Source organism: Phacochoerus africanus, chromosome 9, assembly GCF_016906955.1.
Source record: "Phacochoerus africanus isolate WHEZ1 chromosome 9, ROS_Pafr_v1, whole genome shotgun sequence".
Taxonomy (NCBI): Eukaryota; Metazoa; Chordata; class Mammalia; order Artiodactyla; family Suidae; genus Phacochoerus; species Phacochoerus africanus.
In genome coordinates, this window is record NC_062552.1 from 47,948,523 (window position 1) to 47,974,765 (window position 26,243).

At 42.7% G+C, this 26,243-nt stretch overlaps 1 protein-coding gene and 1 pseudogene across 2 annotated transcripts; one reads left to right on the forward strand and one right to left on the reverse strand.

The window, feature by feature from the left end:
- LOC125136425 (uncharacterized) lies at positions 1 to 648 on the reverse strand (annotated as a pseudogene). The gene has a single exon (XR_007137182.1). The product of XR_007137182.1 is annotated as an uncharacterized LOC125136425 (transcript).
- FBXO9 (F-box protein 9) lies at positions 343 to 24,890 on the forward strand. The gene is made up of 13 exons (XM_047797233.1): positions 343 to 482; positions 4,124 to 4,210; positions 7,514 to 7,669; positions 8,799 to 8,856; positions 11,358 to 11,457; positions 13,648 to 13,784; positions 14,556 to 14,670; positions 18,582 to 18,700; positions 18,904 to 18,994; positions 19,655 to 19,750; positions 20,022 to 20,115; positions 21,672 to 21,823; positions 24,288 to 24,890. Exons 1-13 carry the CDS (start codon positions 480 to 482, stop codon positions 24,394 to 24,396), a joined length of 1,317 nt encoding a protein of 438 aa, XP_047653189.1. The 5' UTR covers positions 343 to 479; the 3' UTR covers positions 24,397 to 24,890.
- The last annotated feature ends 1,353 nt before the right edge of the window (positions 24,891 to 26,243 follow it).

The window sequence follows — 26,243 nt, forward strand, 5'->3', positions numbered from 1 at the left end:
TGTCCTCACCTGGGCTGTGTTCCTCGCCCTCTGCGGTGCAAGCACTGCCCGAGGCTCCGAGCTCTGCTGCCCACGCGGGCGGCAGCGGTGGCGGCACTGCACTGCGCATGCTCTGTTCCGGCGCAGGTTTCCGCAGCACCGGGGCCGCTTCGCTGCAGCGTCGAGGTCTCCTGCAGGGCAGGCACTCCTGTGCGTGCAGTCCTCGGCCTCGGCGGGCCTCCGGCGTCCTTGCGCTCTGCTAGTCCCGGCTGGCTCCGCAGCGCGCCCAGATCTGGCCCCCTGCCCCACGAAGATGGCTGCCGTACGCCGGGCCCGCAGTTACTGCCGCTGCCTGGTGCGATTCTCCGACCGAGAACTCTGCTAAGCAGCGCCGCAGCAAACGGCAGGAGTAGACGCCGGACACCCAGCGCACCTCCTCGCGGGGGCGGTGCCGAGGGGGCGCCGAGAGCCCCGCGGCCGCGGCCGGCCGGCCCGCCAGCATGGTAACCCGCGGAGGGGCTCGGGCGGGCAGGAGGGCCCGGGCCTGCAGGGAACCCCGGGAAAACAGGGAGAGGAGCCTTCGAAGGATGGAGGCGGCACGGCTGCCCCTATCCTGGGGCCCAGGCCTGAGAGGGAGCGGACGGGTTCTATCCCTGACCACCCCCCCGAGATTTCTTCCTCCCAAGCTCCCCCCCCCACCCCACTTACTCCCCCCTCCCCGCCAGACGGGCCTCCAGGTGAGCAGAGCGGGTTTGCAGGACTGCCGAGGAAAATGCCTCTCCCCGGCCTGCAGGGGACATCGAACCAATCTCATCCCTTTTGAGGGATTATATTAAAAGCGAGCAGAGATTGAGATGAGCCGTCGCAGCATCCGAAATCGGGAGGGAGCCTTGGAGAGCGGAGACACTTGTTGATCGCTCCCCCTGTGGAAAGCCTGCCTACCCGCGGAGGCGCGGCACTGGCCCCTAAGGAGTCTTGGATTTAGGACGCACCTGCCCCGGGACGCAGCAACGCCTGGGGCAGGATTTTGGCAGGAGGTCCTGGAGGCCTCTGGTTGGAAGGATCTCGTGTCTCATTTCACAGCACTGAGGGCAGGAGCAGGGCAGGAGCATCGGTCTTTGCGGTCCAGACGGAAAGACAGAGCAAGGCTCCAGAAATTGACAACGCAAATTCCATGGGACTCTTGTGTGCTGGAACATGTTAGTCTCTGATCCAAGCTGCCTTGCTTTGGCTGTGAATAAGTTGTCCAACTAATCTCTGGCTAAAGTTAAATGATTTAATGGAGAAATGATACCAAACTATCTTATAGTAGACACCCAGCGTTTATTGAATATATGAATGGTTGAATGAATTTATTTTATGAAGTTAGTCTGGAGGATAGAAAAACACTGACTATGCTTCTAAACATTCAGAAATAGTTTTCAAACCAGGCTTGAGCACTTTGTGTACTTCATTAATCCCGTGTGCAAAACAGTACAATGATGAACACATGAACTACTCAAGTGAAAGGTGATGTTCAAACTTAATTATGAAAAAGTGCACATCTCTGGATGACAGCCAAAGACCTACTTATTTCAAGTGGTACTTGAGTTGAAAAGTGTAGTAAAACCCCACATTTGATGGTTCTTGTTTTTGTCATAATACTGTCAAAATCAAAGTCATAGAGATTAGAACTCATAATACAGCTCAGGGGGAAAGAAAGATGCTGCCTGTATTACAGGTTTTCTGTCTGCTTTCCTCATCCTTCAGATAACCATTGTATATCCTTGTGGCATTTTCTTTAACAATTCAACCAGTTTTTTCAAGCAACTGTTAATCAGCCTGGTGCAACACCAGCTCTTTAATATACCTAACCCTGTACAGTGATTTATGGTAAACCCACTATCATAGAATGTCACCCAGGAAAAGGGACCCTCAAAAGTCACCCAATCCAACACTGTCTGTACAGATGAGACAGCTAGGCCTGGACAGGCCTTTATTATGAATCAAGCAGTATGTTTGGTCCTAAAATGGCCAAGATGACTGAAATATGATTCTTGTTGTCGATGCACTAATTCTAGAGGAGACAGTATCTCTGTACAAAGTCTTAAATGCTGTGATACCAGCACAAATGTAAGGGGGAAACCGAAGAGGCAAGAAAAAGGATTGGAGAAGTCTCCTTCTAGGATAATCCCTGAGCTTAATCTTAAAGGATGACTAGTAGTAGCCAAGTGAAGAAGGAGATGCAGTCATCCCTGTTTCTGAGATCGAGCAGCATATGCACGAGCACAGGGCCAGGGAGAGCAGGGGAAGCTCGTGGAGTCAATTTAATGGGGCTGCTGGGCCGGAGGTAGAGGGTGGATTACTAGCAAGTTCCCCCTGGGACCTCAGGTCCCCTTCCATTAGTTGTCCTTAGAGTTTACGGTAATAAAGCAGACACTTTGAGAAGAGCGAGAAATACATTTCTCAATGAGATCTGTACACGCAAACCTCTTTATTGTGCAATTTCCTACTGATGTTCTTAGTAGGAAAAGCACTCAGCTTGAAGAGACTTAAAAAAATGTATTTGACAATACGTTAATGTTTAAATTTTCCAGTTTTCCAAAAATTCAGCCTGCCTCATTTATTTCTTCATTGATTTAGCCTTTCCATGATGCCAAGCACTATACTATATACTAACTAGTTCATGCCTAACAGGCACCTCTGGTAAGTCTGGTTGCCACAGATAAGATAGGAAGCCAGGCTTGTGTTGCACTGCAAAGTGACACAAGTATATCCGGATGCTGTGCTCAGAGATAGGTGTTGATAGAAACATTTCAGTCCTGGCAGAAATTACAACCCAAATTGGCAGTTGTAAAACTTACCATGTTTGGAATGATTAAAATTAAGGAGATTTTATTATTTTTATTTCTAACCTTCAAAGTCACTTCCTGATTGCCACATTACTTTGTAGGGCTAAACACTTGAAGTGTTGAGCAAGCCCTATGTGCTAATAAGTCTGTTAGGTAGCAGACTGGACCTAGGCAACATACTGTTTTCACTGAAAGGTAGGACTCCATTTAATTTAGCAAACACTTACGGCAAATAAAAGGATGAAATGGAAGGAAACACACCTGAGGCCTCTGTTAAGCCCCAGGCCACACTCAGTAATTCCAGCCAGAATCTTCCCACTGTAACTCAATCTAATATATAAAAATATGAATTTATTTTAAAAAATGAAATAGGGGCTTCTTTACAAGAACTTTCACCATTATATGTCTTCAGTTAATGAGCTTTTCTAGGATGTTTATTAATAAAAGTCGTTTGTAGGTTAATAACATTCTGGTTCGCGTAAAGAAGAAACAACCCCATATGGACTATACGTGGTCTTTTCAGTGATCCATTAAATAAAAATTATTTGTTGACCTCTATACCAGCTGTTGCTTTCTGAAGCAGAGTTGTTTTTATAACTTTTTTTTTTTTTTGCTTTTTAGGGCTGCACCCTCGACGTATGGAAGTTCCCAGGCTAGGGGTCAGATCGGAGCTACAGCCACATGGGATCCAAGCTGCATCTGCCACCAACATCACATCTCACAGCAACGCTGGATCACCGACCCACTGAGCAAGGCCAGGATCAAACCTGAATCCTCAAGAATACCAGTCGGACTCATTTCCACTGTGCCACAACAGGAACTCCCCAGAGTTGTTCTTTTTAACCACCTACCAAAACATTTAAAGCTGGAGTCCAGTGAAATTGTTTATTCTATAATATTAAAGTAGGCGTTCCCCTTGTGGTTCAGCAGTAACGAACCCAAGTAGTATACATGATGTGGGTTCCATCCCTGGCCTTGCTCAGTGGGTTAAGGATCCAGTGTTGACCACAAGCTGTGGCGTAGGCTACAGATGCAGCTCAGATCCTGTGTTGGTTGCTGTGCCTCTGGCGTAGGCTGGCAGCTGCAGCTCCATTTCAACCCTAGCCTGGGCACTTGCACATGCTGCAAATGTGGCCCTACAAAGACAAAAAAAAAAGCCTGGGCTTTTTCTGACTGGGATCATTTGCCTTCTGTGTAATGAAAATATCTAGAGAGGCAGCCATATATTTCATCACGCAGGTCGCTGGGTAGGAGATGCAGATGACCACGGTGTTTGTGCTTTACTGAGCATTATCTGTTTTCTCCCCTCTCAGGCAGAAGCTGAGGAAGATTGTCATTCTGATGCTGCCAGGGCAGGAGATGATGATGAAAAGGACAGCTCTGCTGAGACAGATCTGCAGGCAGGTTTCTTCACCTGTTCTTTTAGTTCTTCCATTGCTTTCCACGCACATGCCGGAGGTGATCCTCATGAAGATCTGTAGGTTCTTATGTGCACTGAATTTTAAGTGTATTTTCATACTTGCTCATAGAATGCTTAGTTTTAACTGTGCTATGGATTTCTTCTTCTGTGACAAGGAATACAGTCATTGCTGCTATGTAATTCAGTATATGGATTTAAAGTGTTGAAACCAAGGTATAAACATGACTAAAACTCATCACGTTAAAGAAAAATATTGACAGATTTGACCACTTTAAAGTTTAAAACCTCTACGTAGCCGAAGATATCCTAAATCAAGAGAAATAATTAATTGAAAAACTGTTTATACCACATGGGGCAGAGAATCGCCATCTCTCATATAAATACAACATCCTTATAAAATTAGTAAGAACAGAAGATGGAAAGATAGGAATGGACAACTAGTGGAAAAAAATAATGTTTTTATTCATAAACATCTGAAGAGCTAATTGGTTTCACTAATAATTTTTTAAAATGCAAATTTAATCTACAAAGACTATTTTTGGGGGGACCACACTTGCAACATGTAGCAGTTTCTGGGCCAGGGCTTAAAGCCACACCACAGTTGTAGCCTGTGCCTCAGCTGTGACAACGCCAGATCCTTAACCCATTGTGCTACAAGAGAACTTCCTACAAAGTTGTTTTTTTTTTTTTTTTTAATGATTAGTGATTAATGCCTGGTGCTGCACAGGCTATGAGGACATGCATGCAGTGTACATGAAAGAATAAGTTGCTACAACTTTTTTGGAGGGAAGACTAACAGTATGGATCAAAATGAGTAACACACATTCCCTTTGAACGAGGAAATTCTACTTCCAGGAAATTAATGTTAAGGAAATTATAGAGGGAATAAACATCCATGTACAAAAATGTTTATTGTAGTATTGTTTATATGGAAAATGGAGTACTAAATATTCATCATTTGTGTTAAGTAATGCAGCCATTTACAGCGTTGAGTTATTTCTTTGTGCATTGAAATAGAAAAATATGCATTGTAATGAGTTACGTGCCTCTTACTGAATTTGTAAGTTTTATGATACTTGCGCATTTGGAGTGTACCATCTGTAGGCACTGAGTGATGCCAAAGATCCCTTAGGTCAGAAGTTTATCTGTTATGTGTCAGAGGAAGAAGGTGGACGTCAAAGCACTATACAGAATGTAGGGAAAAATTATTCTTAAGACTTTCATATTTTAAATATAAATAGTCAAAAAAGCCAGGACTAAGATTTCCCTTGTGGCTCAGTGGGTAAAGGATCTGGCATTGTCACTGCTGCGGCTCAGGTTGCTGCCGTGGCACGGGTTCAGTCCCTGGTCCAGGAACTCCTGCATGCGGAGGGTGCAGCCAAAAAAAAAAAAACCAGGACTAATATACACAATCCAGTTACCAAGGGCATTCTTTTGGGGGATAGGGCCTCCTAGGTTGGGTTCCCAGGAAGGGACTCTGAGGAGGATGTAGGAGGTTTATTAAGCAATAATAAACATGTGGTCAACGCCTGTGCTGGGGGAAGCAGGGAGGGAGGCCGGAGTAGTGGGGGGAGTTGCTCTGCTCTGAGGTCTCAGTGACTGTCTTGGTCACTCCTGCAGAGGCCGGAATAACCAATCAGAGCCAGGCCTTTAGCAGTCATTGATGACTCTCATTGATCAGTCATTGGTACAGGTTGCCTGGGAAGGGGTTGTGCTCCCGTAGGGCTGGCTGTTTTTTGGTAGTTCCTGAAGGGTCCGGACAACACAGCAGGGTTCACCACACAGAGGAGACTTTACTTTTTCTATAATTAAAAAAAATTTTAATGATACTTACTAGGAAAAAAATAATTCTTTTAAAAAAGAAAATGGTTATTAAAGACTTGGGGCTCACAGGCTGAATTTTTGGATAACTGTTTCAAGTAAAGAAATGTTTGAAAACATGTACATTCAGTCCCTAAATGATGGCTTATATTTTCAGTTCCAACTAAAATTTGATTTTTGGAGTTCCCATCATGGCTCAGCGGAAACAAATTTGACTAGTGTGAGGATGCAGGTTCAATCTCTGGTCTCAGTGGGTTAAGGATCTGGCGTTGCCGTGAGCTGTGGTGTAGGTCGCAGGTGCGGCTTGGATCCCGAGTTCCTGTGGCTGTGGTGTAGGGTGGCAGTTAGAGCTTCAATTCGACCTCTAGCCTGGGAATTTCCATATGCTGCAAGTACAGCCCTAAAAAGACCAAAAAAAAAAAATTTTGATTTTCCCATACCATTAGATTTCTCCTATATAGAAAACCTTATTTTCAGCAAATTTTCACAGTTTCTTCAATCTTAAGCAATAATTATCTTGGAGGATCACTGGTGTTTAATGGTATTTATTTATTTATTTATTTATTTTTGCTTTTTAGGGCCAAACTTGTGGCATATGGAGGTTCCCAGGCTAGGGGTTAAATTGGAGCTACAGCTGCTGGCCTATACTACAACCATGGCAACACCAGATCCAAGCTGTCTGTGACCTATACCGCAACTCACAGCTACACCGGATCCTTAACCCACTGAAAAAGGCCAGGGATTGAACCGGCAACCTCATGGTTCCTAGTCAGATTTGTTCCTGCTGTGCCACGATGGTAACTCCTATTTTTATTTATTTTTTTAATGATTTTTATTTTTTCTATCATGGCTGGTTTACAGTGTTCTGTCAGTTTTCTACCATACAGCAAGGTGACCCAGTCACATATCTATCTATCTGTATATATATATACGCATACATTCTTTTTCTCACATTATCATGCTCCATCATAAATGACTATAGATTCCAGTGCTATACAGCACTATCTCATTGCTTATCCATTCCAAAGGCAATAATTTGCATCTATTAACCTCAAATTCCCAATCCACCCCACTTCCTCCCCCTCACCCTTGGCAACCACGAGTCTGTTCTCCAAGTCCATGAGTTTCTTTTCTGTGGAAAGGTTCATTTGTGCCGTATATTACATTCTAGATATAAGTGATATCATATGGTATTTGTCTTTCTTTCTGACTTAGCATGAGAGTCTCTAGTTTCATCCATGTTGTTGTTCTTTTTTATGGCTGAGTAGTATTCCATTGTGTGTGTGTGTGTGTGTGTGTGTGTGTGTGTGTGTGTGTGTGTCTTAATAGTAATAATTTAAAGACAGCATTTTCTCATCTTAGAAGATGTACATATGTGGAAACAAATGTTGGACCTGTTGTCAGGTTGTTCCAGAGTTGAGCTGCTCTTCCTGTGAGTCCTAAAACAGTTTTCTCCCCGTAGGCACAACTCCAGATGTTCCGAGCTCAGTGGATGTTTGAACTCGCCCCAGGTGGAGGCTCGAGCAGTTTAGAAACTCGACCTTACACAGCATCAAGAGGTTCTCTACTGAAAGCAGCAGATACCAAAGGAAAGCAGGAACTGGCAAAAGAAGAAAAGTTAAGTGTTCTGGGTGTATACCAGTGAATTGGTCCCTCAGAACATATTGTAGGTGTTTGATGTTACACTCCTTCCCGCGGGTACACAGTCTTAATGGACCTCTTTGGTAATGCACATGTTCCTGAGATTCCCTTGGTCTCTAGAAGATAGAATTTATTATGTCTCAGAATTTATTAGCAGAAGCCCAAGGAGGGAGAAATTTCTCAAATGTTAATACCTTCCCCAAAGTCCTAATGCAGTAATGCTTGCTTTTTTTTTTTTTTTTTGTCTCTTTAGGGCTGCACCCTCAGCTTATGGAAGTTCCCAGGCTAGGGGTCTAATTGGAGCTATAACTTCCGCCCTACACCACAGCCACAGTAACTCAATCCCGAGCCATGTCTGTGACTTACACCACAGCCCATGGCAACGCTGAATCCTTAACCCACTGAGCAAGGCCAGAGATCGAACCCACAACCTCATGGATACTAGTTGGGTTTGTTAATCACTGAGCCACAATGAGAAGTCCCTCATTACTTTTTAATTTTAGCAATTCTGATAAGTGTGTGTGATTTTAGTTTGTATCTCGCTGATGGCTAATGATGTTGAATATCTTTTCCTGTGCTCTTTCCCATCTTTATTTCCATTCTGTGAAATCTCTGTCTTTTCTAATTGGATTGCTCGTATTTTTACTGTTGAGTTTTTAAAAGTTCTTTATGTCTTTCCAAATCCAAGTCCTTTGTTGAATATGTTGCTTATCCATTCTTTCAGGTTGTAGCTTGTCTGTACATCCTCTTACCAGGAAATTTCCCAGAGGAAAAGTTTTTAATTTTGTGAGGTTCAGTTTATCAGTTTTCCCTTTCATAGATTGTGCTTTTGTTATCAAGTATAAGAACTACTCCCCTAGTGCTAGGTCTCCAAGATTTTCTTTCTTATTTTTTTTGCCTAAAAGTTTTTAAAGTTTACATGTTAAGCCCTTGACCCATTTTCGAGTTACTTTTTATGTAAGCTGTGAAGTTTAGGTTGAAGTTCATTGCTTTGCCTGTGGATGTGTAACTGTGGTAGCACCAGTTATTGAAAATGCTAGCTTTCTACCACCTGTACTCATTTTTAATACAGATTTTCAAAAATTATTTTGCACTTACTTTTATAGGCTCGTGAACTCTTCCTAAAAGCAGTAGAAGAAGAGCAAAATGGAGCTCTCTATGAAGGTAAAAACTTAGGGCCCAGGGTCATCTTGTGACATTTTTGAATAACAACTCTTTGTTACTGACCTATTTGATTTTATTTTTTTACTGGAATATATTTGGTGTAGAACATCAGTCTCCCTATATATGAAATCGTTTTCTAAAAACTCAGAAATAAAAACTGTATTTTCAGATAACCCATCTCTTTCCAAAAAAATACCACTGGGAAACATCATCATGTTGGTAGAAGGAGTAAAACAACCTTTTTCTACATTTAGAGTTTAGTATTTATTAATTCTTCATTATAAGAGTGTTAAAAATAAGAGTTCCTGGTGGCTCAGCAAGTTAAGGACCTGCTGTTGTCACTGATACGGCTCTGGTTACTGCCCTGGCACAGGTTTGATCCCTGGCCTGGGAACTTCCTTGTGACATGGGTGTGGCCAAAAATAAAAAGAAAGTTTTAAAAATATTGTTACTCATTGAAAAATAGTACTGCTCCTGGAGTTCCCGTTGTGGCTCAGTGATTAACGAATCTGACTAGGAACCATGAGGTTGCGGGTTCGATCCCTGCCCTTGCTCAGTGGGTTAAGGATCCAGCGTTGCCGTGAGCTGTGGTGTAGGTTGCAGACTCGGCTCGGATCTAGTGTTGCTGTGGCTGTGGTGTAGGCCGGTGGCTACAGCTCCGATTCGACCCCTAGCCTGGGAACCTCTGTATGCTGCGGGAGCAGCCCAAGAAAAGGCAAAAAGACAAGAAAAATAGTACTGCTCCTTTGACAGGTGAAAATTATTTCAGAGGAGGGGACTCTGAAGGATGGATTGAGGAACATGTCTGTGTTTTCTAAATTCTAGTTTATATTATACAAGAAGGAATACCCTTCATCCTTCACTGTCTCTCTTATTAGGCTAGTAGAAGTGTGTAAGTAGGAGTTCCTGCTGTGGCACAGTGGGTTAAGAACCTGACTGCAGGAGTTCCTGTTGTGGTGCAGCGGAAAGGAGTCCCACAGGGAACTACGAGGTTGTGGGTTTGATCCCTGGCCTCGCTCAGTGGATTAAGGATCCCCCATTACTGTGAGCTGTGGTGCGGGTTGCAGACGAGGCTCAGGTACCACGTTACTGTGGCTGTGGTGTAGACTGGCAGCTGTAGCTCTGATTTGGCCCATAGCCTGGGAACCTCCATATGTCACAGATGTGGCCCTAAAAAGACCAAAGGTGCAGATTCAATCCCCAGCCAGGGGCATTCCTATTATAGCCCAGCAGGAGCAAATCTGACTAGTATCCATGGGGACGCAGGTTTGATCCCTGGCCTCACTCAGTGGGTTAAGGACCCAGTGATGCTGTGAGCTGTGGTGTAGGCCAGCAGCTATAACTCTGATTGGAACCCTAGTCGGGAACCTCCATGTGCCGTGGGTGCGGCCCTAAAAACAAATAAGTAAATAAATAATTTATTTTTAAAAAGTCTCCAGCCAGGTGCAGTGGGTTAAAGGCTCTGGCGTTGCTGTAGCTGCAGTATAGGTTGCAGCTGCAGCTGGGATTCAGTCCCTGGCCTTGGAACTTCCATGTGCTGTGAGTGTGGCCATAAAAAAAAAAAGACAGAGAAAGAGAAAGAAAGGTGTAAGTAAACCAGGTGAGAGGACTGCCTAACAGGTTAGGTTTGTCATTAGGCTAATTATTAAAAACTAATAATTGGGGCATGTGGAAAAGGCTTGTGCTTGAATTGTTTAAAAATGCCCCTCTCCATGATGTTGTCAGAATTACTACGTTTATTCGTAAGTTCCTTCTAGTGGTGTTTTTACTTGGATATAGTAAAAGGGCCCAAACGGTGACACCCATCCATAGTCGGTATTAGCTTGCGAGACCCCTGTCCCCATGTGGTGTGACTTGCCCAGAGTCACAGGAGGTGGGAGAGTAGACTCAGCTGAGGGGCTTCATCTTTGAGCAATGAGATACTCGGCCTGTGCAGCCCCAAGGTCTGTGGTCTGTGTCAGTGGCAGAGATTTTGTTAAATGTCCCAGTTCTAAACCGCCCAGCCAGGAGAGTCATTAAAAGACAGGCGTTAAAGGTTAGTTAACTAAGAGGCAGTGGGTCCAAAGGAAGTGGCTCTGAAGGATGAATCCCCCAAAACGCCTTTACCCCGCTCCTGAGGAAGCATTTGATTTTCCTCAACTCTGCATCCTAGAAAGAAATTTGCATAAAGTTTGTTTTCGTTGGGGTGACAGCAATGGCATTTTCAAAGCTCAGAGAGAACCACATATAGTGGCTAGTACATGAGAGGCTGAGGGAAAAGATTGGCTACCAGATGAGTAAAATGCAACCTCTTAAGTTCCTCTAACACAAGAGCTTTAGAAAAAGATGATTTCTGAACAGTAAACTTGGGAAATAAATTTGTTCATTGAACTACTGCTGCATGTAGAAAAAAGGGAATTTGTTTGTAAGAAAGTTACCAAATTAAACCACAGTTGAGGGTAATCAAAGGAAATGACAAAAATGTGTGGTCATAGCTAATTTAGCTTTATTTCTTCTTTTAGCCATCAAGTTTTATCGTAGGGCTATGCAACTTGTACCTGATATAGAGTTCAAGATTACTTATACCCGGTCTCCAGATGGTGATGGCGTTGGAAACAGCTAGTGCGTATATAATTTGATAGACAGTAATATATAGTTTGTTAAAGTTAAGCCTCTTTGCCCTGTTGACTCTTAACATGATAAGATGGTGCTAATTCTGTTATGTAGTCTTTAGTATAAAGACTTATTTATAAAGTTGTAGACATTTTTTAATTAGGGGAATTTTAAGATTGAAGTATTCTAATGCGCATTTTAAACAGATGTAACAACAAGGTGGTGAAAGAGTATTTTTGTTTTGTTTTGTTTTTTAGTAAAAGTAAAGATCATTGAAAGGAGTAAATTAAGGGACCCATTTCAACATTCTGAAACTTACATAAAGTTAAAACTATTAAAATGTGATCAAGCCAAAGCTGAAAAATGTTAAGAATCCTTGAACTTGGGTACATGGGGTTTCTTTACACTGGTCTTTCTCCCTTTTGTATCTGTTTGAAACTACACATTTTTTAAACGTCTTTGTATTAGGAAAACACTGGACGCCAGCCTGACTTCGTTGTAGAGAGAATATTGTTAAGACTGTTTAAAAGCACAGGGGCCGCTAAAAGAAACCACCTTCATGGCATAGATGCCACTGGCATCAGAGTCACGGAGTGGCATTGATGGTTTGTATGGACACAGATCAAGAGAATGTATTTTTAAGCCAATACTTTTGAAGCTGTTTGTAAAACAGGTATTACTTTGTGTTGGCTTAATCCCTCTCTCCCCGAAAACCCATTTGCCAATATTAGAAGGGGAGTCTGTACCCATGAGAGGATGTCAGGTTTAAAATGAGCAGTACATAGAGAGTTTGGGTAATGAGACGTTCTATTAGTCATTATTAATTACCTCTATCATGAAGCAGTTAAGTTACCTTTATCAATAACTGATGCTGATTGCCAGTGCTTTTGTAAGTGCCTATAGTGTTAACACTTAAGCTTTGGTTAAGGCATATTAAAAATATGTATTGACATATTTGAGCATGTATTGACTGTTTGAACTCTGGGGCTAATAATATTGTTCACCAAATTCAATTTAAGTGTGAAGTAGTTCACACTCCAAAGGGCTCCGTTTGAGATTTTTCTGAGCCTTGTTTAAATTTGAGTAGTTTGTCATGGCTCATCGATTAGTGAACCCGACTGGTATCCATGAGGACCTGGGTTTGATCCCTGGCTTCATTCAGTGGGTTAAGGATCCGGTGTTGCCATGAGCTATGGTGTAGGTCGCAGGTGTGGTTCGGATCCCACGTTGCTGTGGCTGTGGTGTAGGCTGGCGTAGGCTGGGTGCTACAGCTCTGATTAGACCCCTAGACTGGGAACCTCCAAATGCCACAGATGTGTCCCTAAAAATAAATAAATAAATTTGAGTAGAGTCATTTAGACCTAGCCCTTAGCCAGTTTTATAAATAAATGCCAGGTGCTGTTATGAAAGTTTATATTAAAACATTAAAGAAGCTTTTCTTTCTCTCCTGTCCCATTATACAAACCCAGATGCTATGAAAGTTCTTTAAGGATATGTTTCTTTATTTTCTTACCAGATCTACTAGGCCCTAGTCTCTCCGGGGTTTTTTTGTCTTCTGTAAAGTCAGTAGCAGAGGAGTTCCCTGGTGGCACAATGGGTTAAGGACCTGACGTTATCACTGCTGTGGTGCCTCAGGTCACTGCTGCAGTGTGGGTTCGATCCCTGGCCCAGGAACTTCCGCATGCCACAGGCATGGCCAAAACAAAATGAAAAATAAAGTAAATTTTAAAAATGTATTTGTGGATGCTGCCTAGATTTTAAAAATTACACATTTTTCTCTCTTAAGGTAGGCTGGTAAGGCACATATATTAGAAAATCCTCGGTAAGTAAGTACGTCAGATGATGTTTGTATATTTTATTTTTATCCAATTAGAATGGATTGTGATCACTTAAAAGGCTATATTTACATAAGATTTTTAAAAATTATTTGAAATTACCCTTTTTACTAATTCTCAAAATCTCTACTTCACCATAAAACTAATTAATTACGATTCAATGCTTTTAGAGAAAAATTCTGATTCTTTCTCTGTGGGAATTAAAATTGCTGAAGCTGTTTTCAAAGCAGGGCCACCTGTTGTCAGGAAAAAGGGCAGTAAGACGTTTGCTTTTAGATGACTTTTTCTAGAGCCGATTTGAAAGTACTGTGAAAACTGTGCGTCGACAGGAGCACTGAGTTTGCTCACCTCCCTTCTTTCTCAGCATCGAAGATGAAGATGAGGATGAGGACAGCAAGACGGCGGATCTCCTGGCCTACTTCCAGCAGCAGCTCACCTTTCAGGAGTCTGTGCTCAAACTGTGTCAGCCTGAGCTCGAGAGCAGTCAGACTCACATCTCAGGTGTGACTTTGTGCTCGTTACAACTCAGGGGGAAAGACTTTGCCTGAGGTTTAAGTTCTCCAGGCTTACAAGTTCAGATAGCTTATGGGACCTTTGTTCTAATTCTAAATGTGGTCGGTGATCTAGTTATAACTCATCTGTATGTGCTAATAAGCCTTTCAAGGTCTGGAGTAGAGCAGGGTTTGCAGCAAGTTGTTCCAATGACAGTTGTGCTTTTTCCAGTGACGACCTAAGAGAGTGAATGTGTGAGTGGTTGGGGCCCCCCTGAAGCAGTTGAAGGAATACTACACTTCAGCCAAATTGGACAGTAGTCCTGAGAGAGGCTGAGTGTTGAAAAAAATTTTTTCACATGTTGAATGTTTTTCATTAGTTACGGAACCTCTCAGAGGAGAACAATTCGAAGTTTTCAAGGAGATGAAAAAAACTTTTTAATGTTCTGACAAATGGTATATGAATCACATGGCGCGTGTACATAACTGCTTTTCTAAAGTTTATTTTTATATGTCTTGATGGCATGGTGATCTTCTGAGGGAAAGAGGCACTTTATAAAAACTTTGGCTCTGTTCTAGACTGAAAAAAGAAATATATTTGTGTCTTTAAGTTAAAAACTATGCATTACTTTCGGGTAGTTAAATATGCTTGTGCTGCAGCTCTGAGCAGCACTAAAGGTATGATTTATAGAATGTTAGAAGACATAAAGATACTGGCACTGGAAGCGTGACAGTAGAATGACACACAGGAGAGTCACTGAGAGGTGGGTTTCTTTCACAGTGCTGCCGATGGAGGTGCTAATGTACATCTTCCGATGGGTTGTGTCGAGCGACTTGGACCTCAGATCATTAGAGCAGTTGTCACAGGTGTGCAGAGGATTCTATATCTGTGCCAGGTACTAACTTTTTTGTTTGTTTGTTTTTAAAGCAACTCAAGCAACGTTGCAAAAGGGATTATTGTCTTTTGCCAGTTTTGATAAAAGAATTTGATATTCTCGGTAAAAGCTTACATTAAGCAATTTGGCTAAGCCGTACTTACATGAATTTCTCAAACAGCTTTGTAGGTAATGGCCAGAATGCACTAGGTTTCCAGGGTGTAGAATAATATGTAGAACAAACATATTACGTCCATGGGGTAGTTTGCATAGTAGCTTGGCTGATTTGGGAAAAGAATTATGCTAGGAAAATATACTTGTCATTTTCACAGTAACTCTGAATCCATGAAGTAGTAGTGATTTAAATTTAGATTGCACTAGAATTTTCTTTTGGCTTATTAAAAGTTATCCTAAAAATGCTTGGAAACATACAACCTACCAAGACTGACTGAATCAGGAAGAAATAGAAAATCTGAAAAAAAAACAGTTACTGATAAGGAGATTGAATTGGAATAAAACATTCTCCCAACAAAGAAATGCTGAGGCCCAGATGGCTTCATGGGTGAATTTTATAAAACATATTAAAGAATTGACACCAGTCCTTCTCAGATGCTTCCAAAAGAATCAAAGAGGTGGGAATACTCTCAAATTCACTCTACATGGCCAGATAAAGACACTACTGGAAAAGGAAACTATAGGCCTGAATTGCTGACAAATACAGATATAAAATCTCAGCGAAATACTAGTAGACCAAATTCATCACACTAAGAGGATCATTTGCTGTGATCAAGTGGGATTTATCCTTACACCCAAATCAGTGTGTGGCATACCACATTAATAAGATGAGAGAGAATCATAGTCATGGCCAAACAAAATAAAAAAGTAAATTAAAAAAAAAATTATTTGTGGATGCTGCCAAAATTTTTTAAATTACATATTTTCCTCTCTAAAGGTAGGCTGGTAAGACACATGTATTAGAAAACCCTTGGTAAGTAAGTATCTCAGATGATGTCAGTAGATTTTATTTTTATGCAATTACAATGGATTGTGGTCCCTTAAAAGGATTACCTTTCATCTTATTAATGTAATGTCTGAATATATATCCAAAAGAAAAAGATATCTGCACCCCAATGATCATAGCAGCAATTTTTTTTTTTTTTTTAGGGTTGCAGGTAAGACATATGGAAGTTCCCAGGCTAGGGGTCAAATGGGAGCTGCAGCTGCCAGCCTACACCACCACCACAGCCAGAGCCATGCTGGATCCTTAATCCACTGAGTGAGGCCAGGGATCGAACCCGCATCCTTATGGATATTAGTTGGGTTTGTTTCCACTGAGCCACAATAGGAACTCACCACAGCAGCATCATTTATAATAACCAAGACATGGAAACAACCTTAGTGTCCATGGGTGGATGAATGGATAAAGAAAATGTGGTATATATGAAAAAAAGTTACCCTATACTTTTAGTCTTGCTGTGTGAAAAATAATTATAGTTTAGTATAACATTAAGAGGAGCAATCTTTTATGTCTTACAGAAGAATATATACTTAGTCCTTAGCACCTAAAACTTTTTTTTTTTTTTGGCTTTTTAGGGCCGCACCCGTGACATATGGAAGTTGCCAGACTAGGGGTCAAATCGGAGCTGCAGCTGCCGGCCTGTTCGGCAGCCACAGCAGTGTGGATCTGAGCTGGCTCTGCAACTTACACCACAGCTGATGGCAATGCTGGATCCTTAACCCACTGAGCCGAGGCCAGGGATTGAACCCAAGTCCTCATGGATCCTAGTCAGATTCCTTACTGCTGAGTCACATGGGGAACTCCCTCATAACTTTTTTATAACGTTAGTTCTTAAAATTTAGATGCATTGTTTTTATTTTTTTATATTTTATTCATGTATTTATGTATTTGTGTATGTATGTATGTATGTATTTTGCTTTTTAGGGCTGCACCCACTACATATGGAAGTTCCCAGACCAGGGGTCCAATCGGAGCTACAGCTGCTGCCCTAGACCATAGCCACAGCAACACGGGATCCAAGCCCTGTCTGTGACCTACACACGACACCAGATCCTTTCCCCACTGAGCGAGGCCAGGGATTAAACCCACAAGCTCATGGTTCCTAGTCGGATTTGTTTCTGCTGCACCACAATGGAAACTCCGATGTGTTGTTTTTAAATAACTTAATTTCATTTGGAGTCTGTTGGGTCAAACACTGGAATTGATTGAAGCCTTTGTTTTCTGGTGATCTGTGCGCTTTTCTATTTAACAGGTAAGCACCTAGTGAATTGACCCAGCCTTTTGAAATTGGGGTTTCTAGCCCTGTTCTGCCATTAACTTTTCTTTCAGTTATACTTGAGAGAACATTATAAAAAGGGAATTGATTAATAAAAACAAATTTTCAAGGATAGGATAAAACTTAGTTATACACCTATTTGAAGTAAACATTTTAAGGACACAGCACATCATAAATTTGGGGGAGATTTATCTCTTTTTGCAGTCTGGCTTGGATGTAAGTAGTTCTTACATCTTTAAAACTGAATGTCAGGAGTTCCCGTCGTGGCTCAGTGGTTAACGAACCCGACTAGAATCCATGAGGATGTGAGTTTGATCCCTGGCCTCACTCAGTGGGTTAAGGATCTGGTGTTGCCGTGAGCTATGGTGTAGGTCACAGAGTCAGCTTGGATCCCACATTGCTGTGGCTCTGGCATAGGCTGGCGGCTACAGCTCCGATTCGACCCCCTAGCCTGGGAACCTCCATATGCCGCCAGTGTGGCCCTAAAAGCCAAAAAAAAAAAAAAAAAACCCAAAAAATTGAAAAAACCTGAATGTTAGAGATGGGGTTAAAATTACTTTAAGCCGTATTAGAATCATGTCTGTCTCAGTACTTTTTTTTTTTTTCTTTGTCTTTTTGCTATTTCTTGGGCCGCTCCTGCGGCATATGGAGGTTCCCAGGCTAGGGGTCTAATCGGAGCTGTGGCCGCCAGCCTACGCCAGAGCCACAGCAACGCAGGATCTGAGCCACGTCTGCAACCTACACCACAGCTCACGGCAACGCCGGATCGTTAACCCACTGAACAAGGGCAGGGACCAAACCCGCAACCTCATGGTTCCCAGTCGGATTCGTTAACCACTGCGCCACGATGGGAACTCCTCAGTACATCTTTTGCTTTGCTTTTTGCACCAAGCCCATAACAACGTCTCCTTGGTGCTACCTTCAAAATTTATCTCCGGTCTGACCGTCGCACTATTTCTCCAGGTCCCATTTGGACTTAGCCACTGTCAGGCCTGGTCTGCTTTATGGCCTTGGCATTCTTTATTGTCCTAGGCTTCTACTCTTAACACCCCCTGAGCATATTCTCCATTAATCAATCACCAGGGTGATCTTTTAAACGCATAAGTCATGCTCCGAGTCCTCCGGTGGTCTCCACCTCGCTCAGATAGCCACTCCTGCCTCTGACCACCTCTTCACTCAAGTAGTCTGCACTTCACCTTGGCACTTAGCTGCAACCACGTGAACCTTTCTGCCCCTTCTTGAGCATACCAGCCAAACTCCAGCCTGAGGGCCTTGCATGCTGTGGCTTCTGCCAGGAACCCTTCCTCCTCACCATAGATACCCGCCCAGAAAAAAACAGTGTCCGTTTCCCCACTGCCATCATCCTTGTCTTTTGACCCTGATTTGTTTGGCTTTGCACTGAGCACACTACTTGGAACTTTTCTCTCTGCACTTTCTTGTTTTTGTTTGCTTTCACTTTAAAAGAGCAAAGCCTTTGTCCTGTCCATCCATCTGCCCCTGTTGCTAGGACAGAGCCTGGCAGGCCCTCAACCAGTGTTGCTGATAGAACTTGTCTGGTAGGAAGAATGTTTCTTATGTCTGAGTGCGAAGAGAGACTGAGCCTGTTATATATTGTGATGTTGTGCTTTTATTACCTAGAGATCCTGAGATATGGCGTTTGGCCTGCTTAAAAGTTTGGGGCAGAAGCTGCATGAAACTTGTTCCCTACACATCCTGGAGAGAGATGTTTTTAGAAAGGCCCCGTGTTCGGTTTGATGGTAAGTTGAATTCTTTAGAGAAATTGTGATCTATTGTGCTGATTTTGATGAACACACTGTCTTCATTTTCTATAGCAGAGCTGAGTACCGGAAGCATATGTTAAGGAAACCACGGTAGAAATAATGCTGGAAACCTGTTGCCTGATTGTAATGTTAAGAGTTGTCTGTCGTATTCTTTTTTGAAAATCTGTTTATTCTTACAGGCGTGTATATCAGTAAAACTACATATATTCGTCAAGGGGAACAGTCTCTTGATGGTTTCTATAGAGCCTGGCACCAAGTGGAATATTACAGGTACAACTGTAGAAAACTGAGTGAGTGAAAAATTCTCTCTCTCCAAGTATTAGTTCCTTAGTTATTGGACGTCTATTCTTTGTGGCTTCCGCATTTATCCACAAAATGGCCCTCAGTATTTGTATCCAGGGTTATAACAGGCACTGCACTCAGAGAACCAATAGGTGAAGATAAATCACTTAATTCGTCCTGGCCTCCAAATTTAAGAATTACTTTATACTTTGGAGCTCTCCCTCGTCTTCTGCCCTTTTCAGAGAGCTGATGCTCAGCCTCACTGTCTCCAAATACCACTGTCCTTGAGAAACCCGTTAAGCAGTGTTAACAGCTGTGTGATATCATTGGACCTCACCTTTGTCTGACATTAATTAAGTGCTTCGGGGGAAAAAGACCCAAAACTTGAGCAGATGTCTAATCCCATTTGCTTTTATTCAGTGAGTGAAACTAAAAGTTGCACCGTTCCCTCTAAGGAAGGTAACAAAACGCTTTGCTTCTCTGCTGCCCACCTTGCAGATCACATTCGTTTCAATGATGTTGTGCCAGTTCTCTGGCCCGTGGTATTTCCATGTGGGTTTCACAGCTATAAACAAGTTGAGGTGCCAATAAATAAGGACATGCTTTATATTTCCGTGGTGTTGTGGGTCTCTTTTCCTGGCTACACAGGTACATCCGGTTCTTTCCGGACGGCCACGTGATGATGCTGACCACCCCCGAGGAGCCTCCGTCCATCGTTCCACGTTTAAGAACCAGGAATACCAGGTAGTGTGTCCCTCTGTCGTTTTCCGTCCAGTCCACGTCTCCGGAGGTAACTGGCAGATTGTGTAACTTAATACTGGATGATTAAAGAAGCTGTCATCGGGCACTTGTGAAAAATACCACCCCTGCTTCAGTAGGTCTGGGGCCTCGGGAACTAGATGTGGTGTGCTCACCTCCTAGCCGACCTAAACACTTCTAGCCTATGACTGTCCATTGCTTAAATAAATGCAGATAACTGACTGTTAGACCTAATGTGGATGTTTTTAATTTTTAGAACCGATGCAATTCTACTGGGTCATTATCGCTTGTCACAAGATACAGACAATCAGACCAAAGTATTTGCTGTGATAACTAAGAAAAAAGAAGAAGTGAGTATGCAAAGAAGGGTTGGCAGTTTTCTTTTGATTTCTGTACCCTGCTCATTCACACATTCTTGATCAGGAAGGATAAAATACACTACACAATACAGGTACACAAAATGGGTGTTGTCTTAATAGCCCATCTCTGAAGAGAGCTGGAGGGTTTTCCAAAGTGCAATTAATTTTTTTTATTGGATCAATTATTTGTTCTTCTCTAAGTTTCCTTTGCTGGTCCAGGTTTTTTTTACACGTGAAATTAAAGCCAAAAAATCTTCTGAAATAACTAGTACAATTATATCTGAATATCTTTTCAGCTGTTCTCATTTCGAATCATAGGTTTTCTTGCTAAATTGTCACAAGGATATTTTTTAGAATTTCAGTTTCTACTGGAAATAAGCTAAAGTGAGATCATTTCCTTCTTGTTCTTGCAAGAGGGGGAAAAAAATGCCAAGCAAATAGGGTGGCTGAATTACTCCACTGCAGAATACCTTAAACTCACTTCACAGATTAAGGGCCTAATTTTTTTCACAACCTTTCTCCATGTGCGGTTTTCTCAGTCCTGGTTAAAAACCATAGTGCCCTGCAAGTCAGTTGTGAGGTGTTGGAATAGACTTGCCTACTGCTTTTGTAATCGGTAGAGTTTTTTTAAGTTTATTGAAGTATAGTGAATATCATTAATAGAGTTTCTGAACAAAGTTTCTCTTGCGTTAAATCCTCCCCACCCCCTCCCCCTCCCAGCACACTTTTTGGGAATAGTTAGAGCAGGGTTTCATCAAGTCCTGTCACCTTGTGGCCCTCAGCTCTGGCTGCTCTGGCTCCTAGAGTCGGGGCAGAAACACTTCTATCTGTAGGAGCTGTGAGTTTCCTGAGGTCAGAGGTGGGTGTTGTGAGACCTGAGTTGTTTCGGTTTTGTCTAATAAAAGAGTTCAGGACCTCCTGTGCTGGCCACCAGTTTTCTCTTCAGAATATGACACAGCAGAGCCATGCATAGTGTCCGCATTCTTGTGTGTTTGGCCGTATTTGCAGAAGGGTTGATTCCAGTGAACCTTGTCACATCTGTTTCTCCGTTGACTTTTACTATTATGGCAAAAAGATAAGTTATACTCTGGGCTTTTTCTGTAGCCTTCACCAATTTATCACTTTCCCTCTTTAAAAATTTCCCAAGTGTTTTGGAGTGGAAGGAAGTACTAGGCTTAAGAGGCAGGAGTTTGAGTTCCCATCTCTGACCTTGACCCTTGGCTCCCCGCCCTGGTCCTCATCCCAGCAGCCGTGACATGGCAACGATGTGGTCACATGTCACATCACACCTGGGGTTGCTGTGACGCTTGAGATGATGATGGTGGGACGGAAAGGCTTTCTGCTTTTCTAACCCTTCCTGCTTTTGCAGGCACTCATACACCAAGACAACCTTTACTGTGTGCGGGTATTACGTAACTTCTGGCATTGCCCTTGAGCCTCTGTGGCTGAGTAGTTTGTGTGAGTTGTAGCTCATCCATCTGTCTCTGTCTCTGTGTTGATCAGTGCAGTGAGGCCTCGTTGTTGTTCATGCACCTCTTCTTTTACAGAAGCCACTTGACTATAAATACAGATATTTTCGCCGTGTCCCTGTACAAGAAGCGGATCAGAGTTTCCATGTGGGGCTGCAGCTGTGTTCCAGTGGCCACCAGAGGTTCAACAAACTCATCTGGATACATCACTCTTGTCACATTACTTACAAGTAGGCACCTGCAACTAGCAGTCCCAAGGTTACAGAGTGGATGTGTCTTTCCGTCTGACCAAGGGGACCCTCAGATAGGGTTTGGTTCCTCAGAGTTAAGGCTGGATTACAAAGCCGAACCACAGGATAAGGCTCCCACAAACCAAGACAGCAGCCACCTTGGAAAAAACTAAAAGTGGACTATGTAGTGGCCATTGGTAAAACCCCATATGTTTGTCAAGGGGAACAGTCTCTTGATGGTTTCCATGATCCTGGCACCAAGTGGAATATTGCAGGTACAACTGTAGAAAACTGAGTGAGTGAAAAATTCTCTTTCCAAATATTAGTTCATTAGTTATTGGACACCTGTTCTCTGTGGCTTCAGCATTTATCCACAAAATGGCCCTTGTTTTTGTTTTTCTTTCCAGGGTTATAATAGGTACTGCCCTCAAAGAACCAGTAGGTGAAGATAAATCAATTGATTTGTCCAACCCAGTGCCCATGGGAGCGAGGGTGGGCACCTCCACTGTGAGGTCAAAGAGCCACTTCCGCGAGTGGGAGGGGCCTGGTCACTAAGCTGTCCAGGCGCAGCTTCATTCATTATCATACTCAAGGCAGTTGTAAAAAACACCAGCTCTCTTTTTTCTTCTCTCACATTTCAGTCTTAACTATTTTTCACTCTTTTCCATTTGGTTTACCCCCACAGATTACACACAGATTTAAGTACATTGTACATTGTAGTTAGGAAAGTAAGTCTGCTAAAAAGATCCTGTGTGAGAGTTCCCACTGTGGCTCAGCAGCTAATGAACCTGACTAGCATGCATGAGGACGCAGGTTCAATCCCTGGCCTTGCTCAGTAGGTTAAGGATCCGGCATTGCCGTGAGCTGTGGTGTAGGTTGCAGACGCAGCTTGGATCTTGTGTTGCTGTGGCTGTGGTGTAGGCCAGCAGCTACAGTTCCAATTCGACCCCTAGCCTAGGAAGCTCCATGTGCCGCAGACACAGCCCTAAAAAGTAAAAAAAAAAAAGGTCCAGTGTGTGTTCCAAAGCCAAACCTGTTCATGGTTTCTATTTACAGCTCTTTGTGTAACAGATGAGGGTGTGTGCCAAAGGAACAGTGCAGAATAAAGGAATTAGGAAAGTGAAGTGTATCAGTTCGTGTGGATACTGATGTGAGCTGTTATTAGGTTTGGGAGAATATTGGTTGGTGACCAAGGGTCTCCACTGGATCCCCAGTTCTGAGAGGCAGGTTGTGAAGTCACCTTCCATTGACTTACCTACTTCATGGCCTCAACCAGGTTGTTGAACCATTTTTTTTTTTTTTTTTGATGGGGCAAATACACTTTATTCAGTCCTGGCAGAAGTCCTGCTGTGGGTGCCAGTGCCCCACATTTTTTTTTTTTAATCACATTTCCACCTTCTGAACAACTTCTCACACTTCTGAAAGGTCCTGGCAGCTGAGAAAGCATTTTTCTCTCTTCTCCCCTTTACTAACCAATCCTCCTATCTTGGAATAATCTGTGAAGTACAACATTTTTTTCTTTTCAAAGCAAGAAACCAAACCCAGAAGTAGGACCAAGCAAAAGAAAAGTATATTTTAGGAGAAAAAAATGACATAATTTGTAACTGCTCGTGATCATGTTGACTTTGTTATAATGTTTATAAATTCACTCGAATTTTCTGTTTATTCCCCCCCCCTTTTTAGAAGAAAATAGGAGGCTGTGGTAGTATAACTCGTTACCTCCTTTCTCCCAATCTGAAATTACACTGTTGATCATGCAAATATGAATTCATTAAATTCTCTCTGGCATTATAATTTGTTTAAAAATACATTTTAATAAGAGCCTTAAAATGTCTATCACCTTTAATTTAGGAATCTGTTCAAAGGGTGTAATAAAAAATATCATAACATTTTTTTAGCTGCACTCACAGCATGAGAAAATTTCGGGGCCCGGGATCAAACCCATGCCATTGCAGCAACACTGGATCCTTAACTGGCACCACTAGGGAACTCCACAACAGTATTTTTAACTGTCAAATGTTGAAAACAACCTAAGTCTCCAATAAAAGGGGAATTAAGTAAATTGTGGTTGTAAGCAGACAGTGAAATATTATGCAACCACAAAGTCGTCTTTCTGAAGAGTCTTTAATGATGTGAGGAAATGCTTATGTCATAATGTTTTAAAAAGCAGGATTACCAGTAGCTTGTGATCTCAATAGCAAAGCTCAATAGCAAGATTGAAATGCTAGGAAGAAACACTTCATGCAGCTGTATCTGGGTGGTAGGATGATGCGTGATTTTTCTTTACCCCTTTCTAAATTTTTTTTCAAAATTTCTATTATTCGTGTGTTATTTGGAATTGACTGAGAGATGAGTTAAAAATAAGAAAGGCTAAAGCCTAAAATGCCCCCCTTCCCCCCAGAATAGGCAAGGATTTTAAATGAGTTGAGATCTTGGAACAATGGATTCTGTGCTTTCTTTCCAGATCCACTGGAGAGACGGCAGTCACGGCTTTCGAGATGGACAAGATGTACACACCCCTGCTGTTTGCCAGGGTGAGGAGCTACACTGCCTTCTCAGAGAGGCCGCTGTAGCACCTCACGTCTGCCCCCACCACGATGCATGAGTAAGAGTAGAGAGAGAATCAGAGCACCTAAGTTATAAGTGTACATATATATATATAAATATATATATATGGAATTGGAACTTATTTTACATTGTTGGAGTTCTTTCAAGAAGAGTATAAATTGATTATTTTTTTTATTTAAAGGGATAGTTGATTCTTGGGGTGTTTGTTTTGAAATTAACCTGTTGAAATCACATGTTGAAGTACCTTTGTGTTGTTAAAAAACCGTATGAGATTTAAGTCATGGCCTTTTTCAAGCAAATTTCTGAGCCGACTTCTGTCACATAAGTCATCTTCTGCCTGATCAGCCCCGTGTTTAAATGCATCAGGGAAACATCTCACAGGATCAGCATGGCATAGCGTCTTTTCACTAAAGGCTCAAAATGTGAACACCTGTTTTGGATTTGTTTGAAACTGTTTGACCAATAAAGAGCATAAATAAATGTTTCTTTCAAGAAAATATATTTGGATAGCTTTATTTATTTATTTATTTAGTCTTTTTGCTATTTCTTAGGCCGCTCCTGCGGCATATGGAGGTTCCCAGGCTAGGGGTCTAATTGGAGCCGTAGCCACCAGCCTATGCCAGAGCCACAGCAACGCGGGATCCGAGCCGCGTCTGCAACCTACACCACAGCTCACGGCAACGCCGGATCGTTAACCCACTGAGCAAGGGCAGGGATCGAACCCGCAACCTTATGGTTCCTAGTTGGATTCGTTAACCACCGCGCCACGACGGGAACTCCTGGATAGCTTTTTTTAAATGGCAGAGTATCAAACAGTCCTATGGTAGCCATGAAGTCTTAAGAATAAATCAGTGCCTCTTTGGTCTTGGTCTGTCCCTGTTGCCACAGCCTATGGTATCTGTACCCCAACCCACCCAGGTGCCCCTACAGATGCGTGACACTAAGTGAGAAGGGCTGACCCCCTTGAGACCAGAACTCTTTTGTGTGTGTGTGTGTGTGTGTGTGTTTTTGGGGCTGCACCCACAACATGTGGAGTTTCTCAGGCTGGGGGTCAAATTGGAGCTACAGCTGCCATCCTATGCCACAGCCACAGCAATGCCAGATCTGAGTGGCATCTGCGACCTACACCACAGCTCACGGCAACGCCAGATCCTTAACCCACTGAGCGAGGCCAGGGATTGAACCCGTGTCCTCATGGATACTAGTGGGATTTGTTAACTGCTGAGCCACTACAGAACTCTGAGACCAGAACTCTTGAGCAAGCCCACACCGTCACCTTGGTTCCTAAAAGAGTGGTAGAGAATCACGTAGACCCAAGCCTGAATTAAGAATTAAGTTGGGGAGCCCACCAGCCACCAAGTCAACTGTATGTTACCGTCCTACCAACAGTGCTAGGAGTATTTAATTTCAGAGTTCATCCGACACACCTCTACCAGGTTCAAATTTGTTTTTGGTGATTCAAATACAATTAGAGTCAGGGGACCAATGGATTTTCAGAAGTTGGCACCTGCGGCCATGGTTGCTTTCCAGTTCATTGTGACATTAAGAGATGCTTTGTAAGTTCCCACAATTCAGTATGGGCCTTTTAAAAAGCTAACACGTTTTGAGAGTCCTGTTGTGGCTCGGCGGTAACGAACCCAACTAGTATCATTGAGGATGCAGGTTTGATCCCTGGCCTTAGTGAGTTAAGGATCCAGCATTGCCGTGAGCCATGGTATATGTTGCATGTGAGGCTCGGATCCTGCATTGCTGTGGCTGTGGTGTCAGCTGGCAGGTGCAGTTCTAGAAAGCAAAAACAAAAAGAAAAAAGCTAACGCATGTTATGTTGAACAGGAAAACCATCCATCCAGTG

Excerpts from the sequence above, each read along its gene's own strand:
- FBXO9 (XM_047797233.1), top strand. Across the intron at positions 4,211-7,513 it reads CTGCTGAGACAGATCTGCAG|GCACAACTCCAGATGTTCCG; the intron begins GCAGGTTTCTTC and ends TTCTCCCCGTAG. Across the intron at positions 20,116-21,671 it reads TAACTAAGAAAAAAGAAGAA|AAGCCACTTGACTATAAATA; the intron begins GTGAGTATGCAA and ends CTTCTTTTACAG.